At 39.9% G+C, this 21,983-nt stretch overlaps 1 protein-coding gene across 4 annotated transcripts in view; it reads right to left on the reverse strand.

The window, feature by feature from the left end:
* Nucleotides 1–21,983, reverse strand: part of UNKL (unk like zinc finger) — a 61,305-nt gene that overhangs the window by 11,489 nt on the left and 27,833 nt on the right. For all 4 annotated transcript variants that reach the window (XM_071761233.1, XM_071761232.1, XM_071761234.1 and 1 more), the window contains 2 exons: nt 10,407–10,469; nt 9,105–9,270 (listed from right to left, as the gene is read on the reverse strand). In XM_071761233.1, coding sequence (XP_071617334.1) covers nt 9,105–9,270; nt 10,407–10,469 — 229 coding nt within the window. The remainder of the gene's footprint in view (nt 1–9,104; nt 9,271–10,406; nt 10,470–21,983) is intronic.

Here is a 21,983-nt window from a genome sequence, read left to right on the forward strand (position 1 = left end):
GAAGTGTTAGAAGATGAATATGGTTTTCCCTTCTTCCTCTTCAATTCTTTTCTGTACATAAAGGGGTGTAATGAGGAATTTATCCCTCTGCACCTATACTTCAACTAACTGTACAGTCAGAAGGACAGGAGAGAAAGTCTGCATAAATATTGATTATACAGGTAGGAAAGTGACTATCCCAGTCACTGAGTTCAATCATAGTGATTACTTTGTAAATAATTTTTATATTTTATGTAGAAAATGATAATTAAAAACTGGAACAAAGACTAAGTAAGTTGAAAAGGAACCATCAGAAATAAAAGGCACGCTAGCTTGGGTATCAGTTTCCAGAAAATCCAAAAGGCATCTCTTAATCCTCTTGGAATTAGCTTGATTCCTCTCTCATAACCTAGTCCTAAACATGAGGCACTGTAAACTGCAGATAATCTTTGGCAGAAGTAGTCAAACTAGCTGGTTTAAAAGTCCTAAAAGTCAGGAATTGAAAGGACTACTTGGATCATTAATACAAGATCAGTGCACTGCTTTTCTGTACAGGCATTTTCTAATGTTGACTAGGCTATGTAACAGATTGTACTGAAATGGTGCTCCAGATAATACAAAAGTGAGCTACTGACCTAGAAGCAGGATTCACAGAACAATGCTCAGCAGGAACCTGCCTGAGCTGTCCAGAGCAAAATACCAGCCAAGAGATAGTGTTTAATTACAACACAATGAAGCACACAACAAAGATACTTGAAAGTTAACAGAGGTCTTTGTGAAGAGTTAATAGCCTGGGTCTCAAAATCAAAGCAGCTTTTATTAGTATGGCAACATGCCCATTCTATAATCATCAGCTCTCAGCAGTACATACAAAGCAGCTTGGTATCTAACAGTGAGAGGGAAAAAGCATTCTCTGCATCTTTATTTTGGCCTGAAGTGATTTGACCTTGCTTTTCAAAGTTTTCCAGCAGCTAACATTCTCTTGGAGACAGGTGCCTAAGCCAGTTCTTCTACACAACATGGTAAGAAGGAGAGAGATGACCTCCTTTTATTTGATTACTGTATGAGACCCAGATAAAAAGTGCTCTTCCCTACCGGGTTTTGGATCCTTGTGGATACACTTTGTCTTCCCTCCCTTTGCCCTTTACATATGTCTGCAGCCCACCTATCTTGCCCTTATACTCAACTGCTCTTGTTCTCTGGGAAGCACGTTTCCTTTCTTCTTCTCACCATCCTGTTACACTTACCATCTGGAGTGTTAAGGTAAGCTCCCAGAGCAAGTGACTGCCACTAGTGCAAGTGTTGGGAAACTGTCTGGAAGAAAACAGACATGTGAGCAATCCTGACTATTTGGCTTCAGCCAGAGTGAGCTACGGGCCTTGAGACCCAGTTGCAAGGTTACTGAAAGATGAGCTATGGGAAAAAGATAAGGGACCTGGCAGCAGAAAAGAAGAATAACAGGATAATGATGTAGCCAGCAGAAGTTCTGTGAGAACAGGATTTGTGGCCAAGATATAGCCACCTGCAAGATATCGTTATATAAACAAAGGCTCTATATAAAGCGAGTGTGAATTGTTAATAAACGGCTTCACTTTAACCATATTGGTGACTGCGTGTTGTCCTTAAGCCTCCGCGGATTTTCTACATTTAACGCCCGAACAGGGACCCTCTCGCTGTTGCTTCCAGGAGCGATGAAGACAGCTGGGATGAGAGGGTAGCGAGAAAGCCGACCGAAGGAACGGTGCGGCAGGAGCGGAGAAGCCAGTCGAAAGGAGACTGCTGCCCCGGGCTCTGTGTAGCTGGTGCCCGGCTACGGAACGAAAGAGGTACCTCGGAACTGAAGAATCTCACCAGGAAAAAGGTGAGCAGCTGGGGAGGAGATGGGGTCTACACTCTCTAAAGAAGAAGAGCCAGTAGTTAAGCTCCTCCAATGTATTCTCTCTAAGAGAGGTTTATCATACGAAGGCAGGACCTTACGAGAATTGCTGAAATGGGCACAGGATAGAGGCTTGATCCCCTCGATGGGTACAGTTTTTGAGTTACCTACTTGGGAAGCCATAGGTACTGCCCTCTGGGATGAAATTAGCGATGGAGATAAGGAGGCAGGACGCTTAGCCACACTCTGGAAATTGATTAGAGAAACCTTAAAAGAAATGAAAAGTGAGAGGGCAGCAGCAGCCTCAGCGTTTGCTGCCTTAACGCCTGATCTACCAATGCCGATGAATGCTCAAAATATGGACTTGACCTCTAAACAGTTATTTGAGACACCTAAAGAACCCCCACCAGCACCTGAAGGGGCTGTACTGATTCAAGCTCAGACAATTGTGCCATTTGACCCTGGGGTTTGGATGAAAAGCAAAAATGGGACTGAGAAGCAAAACCAAAAGTGACTGAAAACACCACCAGAACTGTCGGAGGACCCAGAGGGAGAGAAGCCAGAGAACACAGGTGAGGAATCTTGGAATGCAGACCCCCCCTCCTGCCCGCCTGCAGCGGCTCCCAGCCGCTCTGCCACCGCTGCCTTCCTCTCCACCTCCGACGCCTGATTTTTCTTCTTGACCACAGTTGCCATCAATTAATCCTCCACTTCTCCTGTCAACACCATCAGTGCCTGCTATAGAGCAAAAACCAAGGAAAAGAACTGGGACTCGGAGACAAGCAACTAAGGGAACTGCTGAAAAAACTTGAAGAACTGGAGACCAAGGATGAGTATACCCCTGGAAAAAAACCCTAGTTTTTGCTCCGGGGAACATCCCAAACAACCCAGGGGCACTAATCCCTTTTTACCCCCTGATCCATTCCCTATTCCTGCTCCTACTCCCCTTAGCCCTTTAACACCCACTGCTCCACCTCTTCCAGATCCAACATGGGGAGAGGAGGGTGGTTGGGGGGATAGTGGGGGAGGTGGGAGTGTGTATCTGGTAACTGGATGGAAGGGAATTATTCGAAATGCTATAGTTGAAGGAGAAATGGTTCCCAGTATGGGTCCGATGGCTTTACCAGTGATTGTGGGACCAGGAGGAGGAGGTCAATGGGTTGCGTTACATTGGAAAATGATAAAAGAAGCCAAAGCTGCCATTACGCAGTACGGTTTGAAATCGTCATTTACTCAATCTCTTTTGCAACATCTTTTTACTGCTCAGTTGTTGACTCCATATGACACAAAAATGCTCATTAATACTCTGTTAACTCCTTCTCAACAACTGTAATTTCATCATAAATGGCAAATGCTGTGTGAAAACGAAGCTGTGATTCCTAGACAGAACACCGATGCATTATACGGAGTGCAAGCACAAATGTTACTCGGTGCTGTATGTGCAGATTTGCAGGCGTGGTTTCAAACTGAAGTGTTACAACTTTCACAAGAATTGGTGTATAAAGCTTTGCAAACTGTGCATGATCCTGCACAAGCAACCCCCTCTTTTACACATATTAAACAGGGGGGGGCAGAGCCATATTCAAAATTTGTGGGTTGCTTATATTCAGCAATAACATCACATCTGGATTTGTCAGAAGAGATGAAAACAAATTTTTTTATATGTCAGCATATGACAACGCTAATGAAAAAACTAAACGTGCATTAGGACTACTCCCAAAAGGTGCTACAGCATCCCAATTGTTAGAAGCTTCTGAGCAAATGCTAGAAGCAGATAAAGCTGCTTAAGGACCATCATTGCAATATAGTCCTCAATATTGATGTATATTGTGGTGCATGGTGCACTGGTATTTCATACAGAGATAAAAAACTTGGTTGGTAATTATACTCGCAATTTTGGTTTGGGAGATTGTACCACTTCATTTTTTTTTCAGGCTAACTTCACCAGATTTTAGTAGCAATAGCATTTCATTTTTGAATCTTCTAGTGGTTGTTGTTAATTTTTCTCATATATTGGTGAGAAGTAAAAAAAAAAAAAAAACAAAACCAAAACACAGTCATGAGATTGAGCACGCCTTTTCGGAGGCCGAGAATTGCTGTGGAGAGTGGGAGCTGCTCCTCGTGCAGAGAGCACCCCTGCTCCTGCCTCCACAGCCACTTCTCGCCCCCCTCACACAAGGGCACAACTCAGATACGGCTGGTGAGCCTTGCCAGTGTCTGTTACAGCTGCAGCTGCTGTCTCTACCCCCACTGACACTGCTGCTGCTCAGAAAATGAGCCCTGCTGCATACACCACAGCAGAGAAAAAAAAAAAAAAAAAAAAGAGGGGGGGGGGGGGGAGTGTGCCTTTGCTGTTTAAAGGCTTGGAATTCTGTCTCTAAACAATTTTATTAGACCTTTTTCGGCCTCAATTTGATGACCATGGAGGAAACCAGGACTCCATTGTGCCGTGACCCGGGAGGGGTCTGGGGCCGCTTTTGGGGCCCCCCAACGAATTTTTGTCGGATAAGCCTCCCCTACCCCCTTGGCTCTACGCGCCAGTGGACACCAGACCTTCCTCATACTAAAAAGGTATTTAAGTCCTTCCACCGCAGTGTGAAATGTGCTTTTCGTATTGTGTTGTATTGATAACAGGCTTTTGTTAATGTTGTAATTCATGTGATCGTTTATATGTTGATTATGGGATCTCTGGTCTTTATGTTGATTGTTGATTGTGCTATTCTGTTGCACTGCTAAGCAGATGACCTTAACTTCTGGTATTTTAACATACAAGATGTTAAAAGATGTTGATAGTGTCAGACATGCACTTTTACAATATCGTGCTGCCACTGACTTTTTATTGTTAGCTTTTAGGTTATGTTTGTGAAGACTTTGATGGAATGTATTGCATGAATTTATCTGATCATTCAGAGTCAATTCACAACCAAAAGTGATTGATTAAGATAACATGAAAAAATTAACTGTTGCATATACTGGGTTAAATGAATGGTTAAATCACTTAAGGATATGGGGATAGCTTAGAGATTTAATTAGACAAGGTTTATCAATTATATTTGTTATTATTGGTTTTGATTATTAGTATGTTATTATTGCTTTTGTGTTATTAGTATGTAGTTTATGGCAATGTATCATTAGCATGTTATCTCGCATGATGAAGTAAGTCAGGATTGCTGAAAAACAAAAAGGGGGATATGTTGGGAAACTGTCTGGAAGAAAACAGACGTGAGCAATCCTGACTATTTGGCTTCAGCCAGAGTGAGCTACGGGCCTTGAGACCCAGTTGCAAGGTTACTGAAAGATGAGCTATGGGAAAAAGACAAGGGAGCTGGCAGCAGAAAAGAATAACAGGATAATGATGTAGCCAGCAGAAGTTCTGTGAGAACAGGATTTGTGGCTAAGATATAGCCACCTGCAAGATATCGTTATATAAACAAGGACTCTTTATAAAGCAAGTGTGAATTGTTAATAGACAACTTCACTTTAACCATGTTGGTGACTACGTGTTGTCCTTAAGCCTCTGCGGATTTTCTACATGCAAGAATCATGTTTCCTTTCCCCTCTTCTACTCATGATTGTAGCTTTTGATTTACACTGGAGGAACCAATAATACCTTTGGACACAGCTCAGCAACCAGCTAGCACACAGCACCATCCACTGACCAAAGTGTCCTTCAACTGACAGTAATATCATAACCAAGAAGAGCTGGTAAGGAGTTTGCGACAGTCTTGATGTGAAACTACAGATAACACAGCAAATACGGGGAAAGTATTACACAGGAGAGAATTACCTGCTGTTCTGGAGAGCATGCCTGTCTGCACTACCTGTCATTTCTCTTTCCACCTGGCTGCTGGAACAGTTTTGTCTTTCCCTTTCTTCTCGCTTTCCTTTCTTATGTTTCTATATTTATTTGGAAATAATTTTCACTATGATTCACTATCTAGCTGTGCCATCAGCTACAAAAAACATTAGTAAAACTTCACATATATAAACCTGTCTCATCGTCCTTTGAGCAAAACCACTACACACCTGTGACAGCAAACCTCACATCACAATGCTGCAAGACACCCAGTAAAGATGTTACACTTTCCTGCAAAAATATTCAAAATGTTCTTAATTGTGAAAAGAGAGGCCTTAAGATCCCATCACCAGCACTGTCACTCTCTTGAAATAGGGAAACAAACTGCTTTTTTCAAACTCCTGCAGTTCCCCACATCACCCTGACATTATTAATATTTGGTATTATTTGCAGCATGTTGCTAAACAAGTATGAAAAGCACGAACAAAACACAATGAGGCTGACATAAAGCATACTGCTCAAATAGTAAATAAAATCTAAGCCTGCACCTTTACTAAATCACTAATCTGTCATGTTCTTTTCATGTGAGGCCTTAACTCATTCTACCACACTCATCCTCCCCTACCACAAAAAGGATAGATGTGTCTCCTTACTGTTTATTATCTAAGTTTTCAAATAATAATTTCTGATACCTTCTGTCTCTCTCTCCAGCTCACATGGTACAAAGTCACTGGAGTGCAGGGAGAGAAAACAGACAGCACCTTATGATTACATTTATGGAAAGCAAAAGGAGAAATATCAACTTTCCTTGAATGGCAAGTCTCCCAGACAGGCAAAATCCCCAAGCCTGAGTATCAAATAGGAAGCAATGGAAGCAATTAAAAAATTTGGAAGAGGAGGTCCACACAGAACCTAACACAGGCAACAAGGTGGAGTATCAGGCTGGCAGATGTTCCCTAGTCTTAAGGTTCTACCTTCTCCTATCACTCAAGTCATTTCCCTTCACTGATGCCCATTTTTTGTTTATCCTTCTCCAAATCTGTCTCCTTTGACACTTTGCTCATCTGACTTCTCTATTATCTTTAATAATATTTAACCTCTTTTTTTCTTTTTTTAATTATAATTTTCAGTAGGACTTCATACACCCTGCAGTTCTCAGATCAGGCAAACAAAAATCAGACAACTCAGCCCATCTCCCTTGACTGTGACAGCAGACTGCAGCAATGTACCTTCTTTTACTCCATCACTTCCAGTTTTCAATATATTGTCCAAGTCTCAATGCTAAATAGTAATTCTGTCTAAATGGTAAGGTTACTCCCAACTCCTCTGCACTGTTCTTGCCCCCAGCTCTTGGGATTATTGCTGAGAGCAGACCGAGTTCTCTGTGATATCAAGATAAAGGGCCACAGACCCCACTGTCTGACAAAGCTTCCTCATCCTTGCTAATGGAACCTTCCCCTAACTCTTTATTCGAACCTATTCATACCCTTTTCCCATAATCTCTTTGCCCTTTTCCTTGCTGCAGCTCCTTCAATCCTTTTTTTAAATGATCCCTCAGTCCATCACTTCCTACAAGAACACCATTTGTTTATTTTCTGTTCTACAATAACATCTTAATTTTCTGCTCTTCAGATTATGTGCAGCACTTTATTTTTACAGACATCCTGTATAGCCACAAACACTGGAAAAAGAACAGGTGAGACATGTATTTTATGATTCAGATTCTGTTAGCAGCATACTGAAAACTGTTTAGAAAAACATCTGAAGACAGCAACTCCTATTCTAACTCAGGGGAATCAAAACTCTCTTGTGCTCATAACATAATCAAGCTGGGACACAAGAAACATAGCATATCACTATTTAAATTACTTTTCCTCATTTGTTCAGTGTGTCATGATTTAAAAATTATACTGAATTAGCACCATATCTAGTATATAGAAATTAGACCATAATATTTTTGTCATGACTTCTTTCAGCCAACTAGTCTCTACTAATTCCAGAAGTAATATTTATCTTGACAAAAATGTTATTTCATTCCATAGTATTTTAAAATGTTAACCATAAGCTGATGACATTGTATTACTAGCACAGAATAAAATCAAAGACTCTATTCATTCTAGTTCTGAAATTAATATAATTCAAAATTTGTTTTCTGTTACAACATACAGTTCAAACACACCCTCAAAGAAAGCAAGCTATACCCTTGTGAGACTGCAAAAGAAGATACACCATTTAATATTCTGCACAGATTACTTTTCCTAAAAACATTAAAAGCTCAAATGCCTAACTTACCATGCCAAAGTGCTGACTCACTGTCTGCAGTCTCCTGGTTGCTGCTCACACATCGATTTAAACACAGAAAGCTTCAAGTACAAAGCTAATGACAGTGACTCCCTGATCATGTGACTTGCACCACAGAATGGGCAATACAGCATCTCTCAAATCACAACATTGCCTGCTGTGCCCCCTGAATAAATCACATTTAGCATAAAAGTACAACAAATTTCAACAAGCTTGTGGATAACACTAAATTAAAGGGGAGCAGCCAATACTCCCAATGGCAAGAACTGCTGTTCAGAGGGATCTCAAAAGGCTGAAGAACATAATTCTAATCAATGACACATTCAGCATGTTCTGCAGCAGTAGAGAGTTTTTAGATAGTCAAGAAACAATGAAATCTAAAGAGCATATTGTTCTGCATTAGCAGAACTGTACTCAGCAGGCTGGGGGAAGTGATTACTTCTCTCTGTCCAGCACCTATGAGACCACAGCAGGAATACCATGCCCAGTTTTGAAGTTCCCAGTGTCTAAGTATTACTGAAATATTTATCCATTTTTCACACAAACTGCCTGATTGGTATTAAGGGAAAAGTAAGCTCTGGACAAATTTCAGGAATTTTTTGAAGTACTTCCCAAAATCTGTCTTATGCACCTAGAAAGCAAGGGCTCTTCTTCTTTGCATCCTTTCAGATCTGGTCCACATAGTGTTAACAAAACATGTTGTCCATGAACATACAAATAACCAGACTGGAAATCATGCATTCAGCTAAAGAAAAAATTCTCATTTTTATTTGACTGTGCTAACATTAAAAATGTAAAGTCAAATCTCATCATCCCACCAACAGAAGTTCAGACAACAGTACTTCTAGCAACAGTGAGTGGCATTATGAAGGTTTAACACATTTTTTAAAATCACTGGGTCAAAAACAAAGCCAGAATTTTAGTTTAAATGCCCTATTCACTCATTTCTACACTCACATTGGAGACTTTATGAAAAATAATGATTTGAGGTAAAAATATGTGTAAACAAAATTTCAGATACTGCTTTTAATTACATGTAATAAAGCAGGTATGTATACTTTTGCCTTTACCAATAAAGTCTCTGAACCTTAAACACTCACTTGATTAATGCAACAGAACATGTACAATCCAAGATTTTATGTTAAGACTTACCTATTACTGATTCAACTGTGTTACTGCCAGAATAGAATGGGAGAGCTCTGGCACTGATAGCAGAGACAGTTGTAGGCGATGAACTATCTGATCCAACACTGGAGGCCACACTGGAAGCTATACTTAAAGCAAGTGGATTAACCACTGAAAAAACACTGAGATGAGTCTGTTAAAAAAACACGAACAACATATACATATGTGTGTGTGTATGTGTGTGTATACATATGTGTGTGTGTGTATATACATACACAAACACACTTACAAAAATTTATTACAAACATATCAAATAAACAGTATGTATTTTCTTGAGTAGTTATTTTAATTCAAACAGAAAGAAATACAGAAGAACCCTCTGAATTAATAGATTACAATATTTTTCATTTACCAGCAAGTGCATTTCTCCTGTGTGGCTGGGAATCACTACCACATGAGGGAATTCTGCTTTCGGTAAAAATATATTTGAATACTTGCAAATAAGCTCTACTAACATAATCAGTTAGCTGAAGCCTGAGGAACTGTACTATTTCATTATGCATGTGTATGCAAATTAAATTCCATGTCATTGTTTTTACCTGTTATTTTCTCATTTAATCCAAACGCAATTGGTGCATAAACTGATCTTTGGTTTAGATAGTAAAGAAACATGACTGTGTTTTCTCATGTTATATAATGACTTATACCTGTGCTAATTTTTCCTAGCTGAACATTTTTTTCACATTAAATAACAAAATGTACAAAATCCAAACAAAATGTAATCATGTAACAAGATAAAATGAAAAATAACTTCACAAAGTTTATAGGAACTTGGTGCAGAGTTTCCAGTACATTATCATAATTCTCATCTTCCATAAATACTATCCACTTCCAAATCAAGTTCATTTACAGCTTCATTGTGAAGACTGCCATAAATTTGCCATAATCAAAAGTATCTGCAAATTGCCTCATATTCTTCTCATTCTTCATGCTCCATGCAGTACACATCTCTTGTACATTTTCACAGAACCCAGAGTCAGCTTTCCAGGACCGTGTCCAGATAGCTTTTCTATTACTCAAAAAAGTGAGACTCCACAACCTCTCTAGACAGCTTTTTTCAGTGCTCAGTCTCACATACACAGGAAAAAAGTATTTCCATATGTACAGAAAGAACTTCCCATGTTTCAGTTTGTGCCTCTTGTCCCTTGTCCTGTCACTGCACTCAAATTTTCCTTAGACTAATTTGTAAAGCACCACATAACTTGGATCCTACACTAATAAGTTAACAGAAAGGGCAAAATATTTTCAGAATTTAGCTTTTGACAATACCTGCTTGTTGTCTTGTTCATTTATTTTCTCCTGATACTCAGCTAGGAAGCTTTGACGCTTTGCCTAAAAGAAGAAAAATATCTGTTATATATGAACTTTATGGGTTGTTGCTGTAAAATATATTATTAATTCATGATGGGTCAGTGGCATCTCTGTAATGGTATCTTCCAACAGATTGACTTAATTTCCTTCATTGCAGTCCCATGTGGAGAGAAAAATTTTAATGATCGTAGAGTATATATACATGGAAAAGAAACAGCATTGCAATTGTTCCACTTATATGCATAACTGAGCATGTGAGAGATATTTCTGGTCCAAAAAGTGAACAGCCATGCTAGCATCACGCTGTGACAAAAATAACATGTCCCAAATGCTCACCACCTGGAGAATACTTCCACAAGAATTTGGTGGGACAGTAGCCAGAAGTTTGAATGGAAAATGCCTAGATTTTTCATAGATCATGCTGCAAATAACAAAATGAACAAACAAAATTTGCAGACAACAAAAACCAAACCCAAAACCCAAAACAAACAAACAAACAAAAAAGGTCAAGGATAAGGAGAGATTTTTTTTGAATGTAAATAATTTTTGAAACAAGTGAAACATACTTAAATAAAAAGGAATTCTAAGCAATTTTTCTTTGCCCACTGATTTCTTGCAGAGCAGGATGAAAAGGACCTCTGTTCCTTTCAGGCCAGTAATTTTCAGTGACTTTCTGACTAGCAGGAAACCCTGCAAAGGTGCTCTCTCTTTCTCTCCTTAGGAAAAATTGTTCTTTCCTCTGTCTTGTGTTCTAAGTTAACAAAAGTCAGTGCTGATACAGCAGGCAGACAACATCTTCTGCTGAATCTAATTTAGCTTAAGATTGCACTTACACTTCTAGACCCATATTATTCACATACCTGATCTTCTCATTCAAAACCTGGTGCTTTTGGATAGCTATATGTTGGTGAAGAAACACCTGACGTGCCAGACTCCGAACATAAAACACCATTTACTAATGATCGCTGTCTACAAAGTGGTCCAAGGGGTGATAAAGAACTACTGCTACAAGAACTTGACATTACAGTTGGACTTGAAGAACAGCAAATCTGTAGAAGACAGAAAACAGTGTCTAATATACTATGTAGTATTTTTTTATGTTTACTGCAAGCATTATAAAACATGTCACTCTTTTAGAAGAACTCATCTGGATCAAGCCAAGCAGTTAAAAAAGAAAAAGACACGTAGAATCATGGCAGAAAGTATCTCAAATGTTTGTAAATCTCAAAAGGCTGTTTTCTGAACTTTTAAATATGAAAATGTTTATTGAGCAATAAATTACCATTAGAATATTTTAAAACATTACTAAATTTATTTTTAGTTCTGCTGTACATTATGCAGAGAGTAACAGGCTTAAGCTGAAGATACAAACTGTAAGTAGATCTGGACAATTTCTCTGCTAAAAATACAGTTCTGTTCAACCTGAAATTTTTGAACTCAGGTGCCAGCATCCTACAATAACATGTTTGAGTGGAACTGTGGACATTGCTTGTTTCTACGTTTTAAAGTAAACTGCTCAGTTCTCTTAAACTAGATTTATAACTGGACTCAAAAAGACAGTGTGTAAGTAGTTACATTTATGCCCAACAGTCCAGTGGTGAGAACACTCATTGATAACACACATTTCAATCACTACTGAGCTTGTTCCCAAACAGAATCTGCCAGCTCTGAAGAAACTAAATTGTTCAATACAATAATGGAGTGAAAATCTGCCAAAGTTGTTTTGGCTTATTTAAATACAAAACACACACTGAATCAGACAGAATAAACAATATATAGTTTAGTGTTAAACTCTCAACTTAGGGTTACTTCTAACCCTTAATTTTACTCTATGCTACAAAGAATGTGAAAGTATTTTAAGCAAACCAGGATTTTAACAGGAGACATCTCTCCCCGCAGAATAATGCAACCTCAAAATTTTCCTCCTGAGCAGCAGGGACTTCACATTCAAATTTCTAAAAATCAGGTACAGGACAGACATGAACATAGATGGGATCTTAACCCTGGACAGAAAATAAAAAAAACCCACCTTCATCAAATGTATTCCCTATAATTGCTGGAGATTATTATCTCTATATATATTCAGTCGCTCTCCTGTCACAAACCTTATCTGTACATAGTTCTGTAATAAGATTGCTTCTGAAAGCAAAAGTCAGCTTCTCTTCACAAGTCTGAAATGTACGCATACCCTGAGAGATTACAGAAATAGAAGAGTGGGCCCCAAAACAAAAATAATTTAATTGATAGGTTTACTTGTACAAAATTTCTTCTGAAGTCAAAGACTGAAGTGTTGGGAAACTGTCTGGAAGAAAACAGACATGTGAGCAATCCTGACTCTTTAGCTTTAGCTAGAGTAAACTAAGGGCCTTAAGACCCAGTTGCAAGGTTACTGAAAGATGAGCTATGGGAAAAAGATAAGGGAGCTGGCAGTAGAAAAGAAGAATAACAGGATAATGAGGTAGCCAGCAGAAGTTCTGTGAGAACAGAATTTGTGTCCAAGATATAGCCACGTGCAAGATATCGTTATATAAACAAAGGCTCTATATAAAGCGAGTGTGAATTGTTAATAAACGACTTCACTTTAACCATATTGGTGACTGCGTGTCGTCCTTTAAGCCTCCGCGGATTTTTTTCCCACATTTGGCGCCCGAACAGGGACCCTCTCGCTGTTGCTTCCAGGAGCGATGAAGACAGCTGGGATGAGAGGGTAGCGAGAAAGCCGACCGAAGGAATGGTGTGGCAGGAGCGGAGAAGCCAGTCGAAAGGAGACTGCTGCCCCGGGCTCTGTGTAGCTGGTGCCCGGCTACGGAACGGAAGAGGTACCTCGGAACTGAAGAATCTCACCAGGAAAAAGGTGAGCGGCTGGGGAGGAGATGGGGTCTACACTCTCTAAAGAAGAAGAGCCAGTAGTTAAGCTCCTCCAATGTATTCTCTCTAAGAGAGGTTTATCACACGAAGGCAGGACCTTACGAGAATTGCTGAAATGGGCACAGGATAGAGACTTGATCCCCTCGATGGGTACCGTTTTTGAGTTACCTACTTGGGAAGCCATAGGTACTGCTCTATGGGATAAAATTAACGATGGAGATAAGGAGGCAGGACGCTTAGCCACACTCTGGAAATTGATTAGAGAAACCTTAAAAGAAACGAAAAGTGAAAGAGTAGCAGCCTCAGCGTTTGCTGCCTTAACGCCTGATCTACCAATGCCGATGAATGCTCAAAATATGGACTTGACCTCTAGGCAGTTATTTGAGACACCTAAGGTGCCCCCACCAGCACCTGAAGGGACTATACTGATTCAAGCTCAGCCAACTGTGCCATTTGACCCTGGAGGGTCAGATGAAAAGTAAAAATGGGACTGAGAAGCAAAACGAAAAGCGACCGAAAACACCACCAAAATCGTCGGAGGACCCAGAGGGAGAGAAGCCGGAGAACACAGGCGAGGAACCTTGGAATGCAGACCCCCCCCTCCTGCCTGCCTGCCACAGCTCCCGAACACTCTGCCACCGCTGCCTTCCTCTCCACCTCCGATGCCTGATTTATCTTCTTGACCACAGTTGCCATCAATTAATCCTCTGCTTCACCTGTCAACACCATCAGTGCCTGCTATAGAGCAACAACCAAGGAAAGAACTGGGACTCAGAGACAAGCAACTCAGGGAACTGCTGAAGAAGCTGAAAGAACTGGAGACCAAGGATGAGTATACCCCTGAAAAAACCCTAGTTTTTTGCTCCGGAGAATACCCTAAACAACCCAGGGGCACTAATCCATTTTTATCCCCTGATCAGTTCCCTATCCCTGCTCCTACTTCCCTTAACCCTTTAACACCCACTGCTCCACCTCTTTTAGATCCAACATGGGGAGGGGAGGGTGGTAGAGGGGATAGTGGGGGGGGGGGGGAAAGGTGGAATCAACAATTGCAATTTCATCATAAATGGCAAATGCTGTGTGAAAATGAAGCTGTGATTCCTAGACAGAACACCGATGCATTATATGGAGTGCAAGCACAAATGTTACTTGGTGCTTGTCCTTTTGTATGTGCAGATTTGCAGGCATGGTTTCAAACTGAAGTGTTACAACTTTCACAAGAATTGGTGTATAAAGCTTTGTAAACTGTGCATGATCCTGCACAAGCAACTCCCTCTTTTACAAATATTAAACGAGGGAGTGGAGCCATATCCAAAATTTGTGGATCACTTATATTCAGTGGTAATATCACATCCCGATTTGATAGAAGAGATGAAAACAATATTTTTTATATGTCAGCATATGACAATGCTAATGAAAAAAACTAAACGTGCATTAGGACTACTCCCAAAAGGTGCTACAGCAGCCCAATTGTTAGAAGCTTCTGAGCAAATGCTAGAAGCAGATAAAGCTGCTTAAGGACCATCATTGCAATATGATTTATATTGTGGTGCATGGTCCACTGGTGTTTCATACAGAGACAAAAAACAAACAAACAAACAAAAAAAACCCAAAACAACAACAACAACAACAAAAAAAAAAACTTGGTAATTACACTTGAGGTTTGGTTTGGGAGATTGTACCGCTTCATTTTGTTTCAGGCTGACTCCACCAGATTTTAGTAGCAATAGCATTTCATTTTTGAATCTTCTAGTGGTTGTTGTTAATTTTTCTCATGTATTGGTGAGGAGTAAGAAAAAAAAAAAAAAATAAAAAACCAAAACAAACAAACAAGCAAACAAAAAAAACAAAAAAAAAAACAAAACAAAAAAACCCAAAACAAAACAAAAAAACCAAAACAGACAAACAAACAAACAAAAAAAACCCAACAAAAAAACCCCAAACAAACCAGAAAAAAAAAAACCCCCATAGTTATGAGAACGAGTATGCCTTTTTGGAGGCCGAGAGTTGCTGTTTCGAGAGTGAGAGCTGCTCCTCATACAGAGAGCACCCCCACTCCTGCCTCCGCAGCCGCTTCTCGCCCCCCCTCACACAAGGGCACAACTCAGATATGGCCGGTGAGCATCGCCAGTGTGTCTGCTACAGCTGCAGCTGCTGTTTCTACTCCCACAGACACTGCTACTGCTCAGAAAATGAGCCCTGCTGCAGACACCACAGAAGAGGAAAAAAAAAAAAAAAAAAAAAAAAAAAGGGGGGGGGGAAAGTGCGTGCTTTTGCTGTCTTTGTTTATTAGGCCTTTTTGGGCCTCAATTTGGCAACCATGAAGGAAACCAGGACTCCACTGTGCCGTGACCCGGGAGGGGTCTGGGGATGCTTTTGGGGCCCCCCGACCAATTTTTGTCGGATAAGCCTCCTCTACCCTCTTGGTTCTATGCACCAGTGGACACCAGACCTTCCTCATAATAAAAAGGTATTTAAGTCCTTCCATTGCAGTGTGAAATGTGCTTTTCATATTGTATTGATAATAGGTTCTTGTTAATGTTGTAATTCATGTGATCGTTTATATGTTGATTATGGGATCCCTTGTCTATGTGTTGATTGTTGATTGTTGATTGTGCTATTCTGTTGCACTGCTAAGTAGATGAACTTAACTTCTGGTATTTTAACACAGATGCTAAAAGATGTTGATAGTGTCAGACATGCAGTTTTATAATATCATGCTGCCATTGACTTTTTATTATTAGCTTTTATTTATGTTTGTGAAGACTTTGATGGAGTGTATTTGCATGAATTTATCTGATCATTCAGAGTCAATTCACAACCAAAAACGATTGATTAAGATAACATGAAAAATTAACTCTTGCATATATTGGGTTAAATGAATGGTTAAATCACTTAAGGATATGGGGATAGCTTAGAGATTTAATTAGACAAGGTTTATCAATTATATTTGTTATTATTGGTTTTGATGCTTTCGTATTGTTAGTATGTTGTTTATGGCAATGTATTATTAGCATGTTATTTCACGTGGTGAAGTAAGTCAGGATTGCTCAAAAACAAAAAGGGGGATATGTTGGGAAACTGTCTGGAAGAAAACAGACATGTGAGCAATCCTGACTATTTGGCTTCAGCCAGAGTGAGCTACGGGCCTTGAGACCCAGTTGCAAGGTTACTGAAAGATGAGCTATGGGAAAAAGATAAGGGAGCTGGCAGTAGAAAAGAAGAATAACAGGATAATGAGGTAGCCAGCAGAAGTTCTGTGAGAACAGAATTTGTGTCCAAGATATAGCCACCTGCAAGATATTGTTATATAAACAAAGGCTCTATATAAAGCGAGTGTCCACTGTTAATAAACGACTTCACTTTAACCATATTGGTGACTGCGTGTCGTCCTTTAAGCCTCCGCGGATTTTCTTCCTACACTGAAGCATTCAAGTTTTGACCAAAAGCTTGTTAGAACATGCAAAGTTTTGCTTTCTGTTACCTTTTATTCTAAATCCAAAACTGAGAATTGCCTCTGTGGATACAAAGTTTGCGTATTTTTCCAACTCTAAAACACTGAAATTATTTCTGAAGGTAATTTTGATGCATGGTAACATCTTGAAAGGACTCTTAAAAGCATGATTCTGGTGGCACTAGGCTGCTAAATGCAGCAAACAAATATGTAAGATAAAATTACTAGACAGCAAAGAGAGACTAACATGCAAAATTAGATACTAAGTTAGATAAAATACTGGCTCAGTTAAGGATGAGCTTCCCAATTTGGACAGAATGTTTCTCATATGTGTATTTCATGTCCACTCATTCAGCTAGTCAACACGAGATTATTTTACCAACACAGAAGATGTACATGATATTTGTTCCCCCTGCAATGTGACCTAATGAAGACCAGAAGAAGAGGGAGGAATGAAGATAGCCATTATGGATTATTTGTCCTGGTGCCAACAGAGCCCTAAGTGGGGAATGATGCCCTTGTTCAACATGGGCTTGAGATATAAAGGTTGAGTATCTAGACCATAAGAGTGCCACTCATGATCCCTTTGGTTGCAGTAGGTAGCAACAGTGGCATTATCATACATACATCTGTAAGCATTAAGAGCTTACAATATGTAGTTGTGTAGTTTTGCTCTGAAACACTAAAATAACTAATCACTTGACCCCCTAAGTGAAGATAGCATTACCTGATTACACTGTCTTATGGGCTATCTCTTAAGAGTCCACGAAGATAAAGAGTAGACAGTGATAGCCTCTACTCTGTCCTTTGAATTATTCAGAAAATAAAAATTTATTTAAGTTTGAATAATTGGTCTACGAAGTATCACAAATTTTGTGTCTCAACTTGCACACAAAATATAAAGAACTCATGCAAACAAAGGAGGAAAAGAAAATGAGTCACATAATATCCACAGTACATTAAATACACAAAGCAAGAAAAAAAATTAAATCTACTCTGAATGTACAAGAAAGCTACTTTTAAAAATCACTCTTTGTTGTATGAAGGTGTTCTTTAAAATTTATTCCTCTCTTTCTTGTTGTGGCGAGCCTTCTCTCAGGGACTCGGTTCTTCTCCAGGGGTCTATCACCGTCCCTCTCCTCAGGCATCTTCCTCTCTTCTGACCGACTCTGCTTCTGGGAGCATGCCTTTTATCTTGCCCTTCAGCCCCGCCCATTTCCGGCTGGGGCAGGCCCTACTTAGTGGGCACACCTGGGCTTAAGCTCCCAGTTCATTATCGGCGACACCTGAGGACCTGTGGTTCTCTCTACATTTCCCCCCTTTTTGTTGTTTGTTGAAAAAAAAAATTCATTTTTTCAATAGGCCTTTTCAAACATTTCATTATTTTTCATTATTTTTCAACATTTATGATAATTTACACTTCATTTAAACATTTCATTCAAACATTTCATTATTATTTTTTTTTAAATATTTCATTTCACAATAATTTATAAACAATTCATTATTTTCATTATTTTTTCAATATACAATTCATTTAAACATTTCCACAATAATTTATAAACATTTAATTATTTTCATTATTTTTCAATAAATTTTTTTCTTTTTTCAATAGGCCTTTTCAATCTTTCGAATTTTTTTTTTTTCTCTTTGCCTTTAAGGAGGGAAAATTGAGGCTCTTACCGGCTTTTTTGCACCGCTTTGGCCTTTGTTATCAGCAGGAGATGAGGTCTCATGAGCACCAGCTCAGCTTTCGCTGGTACTCGCCACCTCGGGATGCCTGGCCATGCAGAGGCTTCTCCAAGCATTCAGCGCACCAGTCTTATCGCGTGTCCCTAGGGCCCCGTTTCAGGACCGCACTGTCGCGTGTCCCTGGGGGCTCCATTTCAGGACCGCGTCACGTGTCCCTGGGAGGCTCCGTTTCAGGACCGCACTATCGCGTGTCCCTGGGAGGCTCCGTTTCAGGACCGCACTATCGCGTGTCCCTGGGAGGCTCCGTTTCAGGACCGCACTATCGCGTGTCCCTGGGAGGCTCCGTTTCAGGACCGCACTGACTTGATGCGCACTCAGAGCTCCGCTTCAGCTTCAGCATTCCTCGGGCTTGAGTTCCGCGCGCCAACTCGCTGCGCCTTTCGAGCCTCATTCTTCTCTCCTGCCTGGCTTGCCATTCCGGGCTGTTGTATCTTGCCGTGCTGGGCTTCTATTCCGAGCTTCTACACGCCGCCTACAGCATTTAAGCCTGGCCTCGTGGAGCTTTTTTCGTGGTTGCGTTTTTGGAGCTCTTTATAGAGCATCCCGCACCACTGTAGTAGCTCCATCGGACGTGGTTGCGTATTTCGAAGCTCTTTATATCGCCTTCCGCATTTAAGCCAGGCTTCCCGCACCAACGTGGTCGTGTAGAGCTTCTTTTTTTTTTTTTTACCTCAGCATTTACGGCTTGCTATTGTTGCCCGCATTCTCCACCAGATGTTGCGGTGAGCCTTCTCTCAGGGACTCGGTTCTTCTCCGGGGGTCTATCACCATCCCTCTCCTCAAGCATCTTCTTCTCTTCTGACCGACTCTGCTTCTGGGAGCATGCCTTTTATCTTGCCCTTCAGCCCCGCCCATTTCCGGCTGGGGCAGGCCCTAATTAGTGGGCACACCTGGGCTTAAGCTCCCAGTTCATTATCGGCGACACCTGAGGACCTGTGGTTCTCTCTACACTTTCTCCTATCTGCCCCTATACTATATGGTTATCTCCTAATACAAACACAAGAAACATCCTCTTGGGTTAGACCCCTTAAGGGTTTAGAGTCTGCTTGAAGTGAAGACCACTGACATTTGTGACATTACTTGACAGAGGCTCAGTTCTAAATTGTTACAGTTTCATTTTTAAGCTTAGCTAAACACTGAAGTTGGATACATTTCAGATTACCTTTCACAGAGTTTAGAAAAGAACAACTTTTCCGATTTCACATCTTGGCTCAAGTCCATAGGAGGATGCCTGAGCATTTGACACACAAGTCAAAATATTCCAAGCTTGCATTAACAGAGATCACATCCTCATAATGCTTTAACTAAACAAACCTTGGCATCAGATTCTTACAAAAAGATCATTTGTCACTATTCCTCACTACATCTTCATTGCTTAGAAAAACTGCATGTAGAACAAGTGATACATTCCCTTGGTTCTTGCCTACTCTAGGCCTTTGCTTATAGCTGAACTTTTTTACACATATACCTATAAAACTAGTTATATTTCCTATGAAAGCAGCAGCTTCTTGGTTTTCCTGTTTAGTGTTGTATTTTATGGCTTTGCAAATACTGATACACTGCTGATACACTTGTGGGGGTAGATGGGAAGATTACAGGAAGAGAAAACACGTAGGTATTTTTAATTAATATGTAAAATTAATTTTGCTCTCAAGTAACTTATTTTATTCCCACATCCTTCACTGTCTAAGAACCCTAATCCCACCAAAAAAGTAGCATGATTCATCACCATTGTTCAGACTTAGATGCATTATCACAACTTAATAGATCATTACTTACCAAATGTTACAAAGTTACAAAGGCAACTTGAGTGTCAATGAAAGCAGTAGAATGTTAGCCCTGAGTCTGCAATCTAGATGAGTATACAATCTTTACCATAACTGAGCTGACAAGCAGGGCTTAATTTTGCTAACTCTAACGTGATACAACAAAGATGCTCAAAAGAATATGCATTTTGTACTGATATAGTAACATGTGAAAGGTAACGAACAAGCTAGAGAAAGCATGAGAAGCATCAACTGACTATGGCTGCATGCACTGAGACAAACTAGTTAATCCAAATGTCATGGCACTGTGTGAAAAACTGACATAGAAGATGAGCACGTGGGTATGTTAAACTGCAATAAATTTGCAGGATATAAATAACAGGAGTTGAAATGAAGGGATGAAATTCTGGTGAGATGGAAGCTTATTGCTGAGAATGATGCATACATATGGGATGCAGAGGACTGTATGCCAGGCAGGTTACTGTGGCACAGGTGACTGTCTAAAATGGGAAGAGATCACACTGTATGATAAACATTACATAGCTGAAGATTCATGGAAAAACACGAGAACACGCAAGAAGCAACAGATACAGGAGTAAATGTGAAGAAGTGACAACATGACTGACTTCATTAACCAAGTAGGGCATCAAAGTTGAAATGGTGCAAGTAACATATCTGAAACATTGATCAAGCTATGTCATGACTTAGGCACAGAAGCACTCAGGAAGCTTAGTCTATTACCATTTCCTGTAACTTAGGAGTTCAGATACATGAATTTCTAAAACAGAAGAAATAAGGAAGACCCTCTTCAAAGATGAAGAGTGAGAGAAAAAAGGTTTACAGCATTAAAGCAGTAGGAGAATGAGTAAAAAAGAATGTTCTTTCTGGCAATTAGGTAACACTGAACAGAGCACAGAAGAGTAGTAATGGTTAGGAACAAGCAGCAAGAGCTGAAAGTAAAAACTGCTGTTGAAAATACAGCTTCTAAAGAGGACACGTAGGTCTGGGAAAACAATGAATAACTTTGTTGCTACAATTCATACAAACATTCCAGATCTTACTTAATGCACCTCTACTTTATTGCAGCTCTGATGCAATATAAGAAAAATGGGTATGACAACAAAGTCAATCTAGGACATGCCAGAGCAACACAACACAAAGAAATATAAAAGCGTGTGAAGAAAGAAGTACTACTAACTGAAATGAAAAAATACAATTGAGGGAAATACTGTACCAAACTGGGTAAGCTTCATTGTGGAGTACATTTAAGTTAAGCACATTTTGTTAAGTACATTTAGATGATACAACTGGTGGAGTATAAAGCAAAGGGAACTGCAAAGACAGACTGAGGGAAAACTACTATCAAAGATCAGGTGATCTGACAAAAGTATAATGCTAGATGCTTCCAAACAAAAAGCAGAACATGGAGGGAAAGAAACACTGATGTAGAAACTTTCCATTGAAACTCAACTCACACCACAAAAAGGCTGGAGATGAGAGTATTTCCTGAAGTTTTAAGGAAAGACACAGCAGAGGAATGACTGATTATAGTCCAATTGACAAGGTAACTTAGAAGAAGACTGAAGAATACAGTATAGCTGAGATAATAAGGTATACATTTAAACAGTTATACAGTTTTCCTCACTATCAACCTGGATCACAGAATCTTAAAGGCTTCATTCTTCCAATAATATTGAT

Source organism: Heliangelus exortis, chromosome 17, assembly GCF_036169615.1.
Source record: "Heliangelus exortis chromosome 17, bHelExo1.hap1, whole genome shotgun sequence".
Taxonomy (NCBI): Eukaryota; Metazoa; Chordata; class Aves; order Apodiformes; family Trochilidae; genus Heliangelus; species Heliangelus exortis.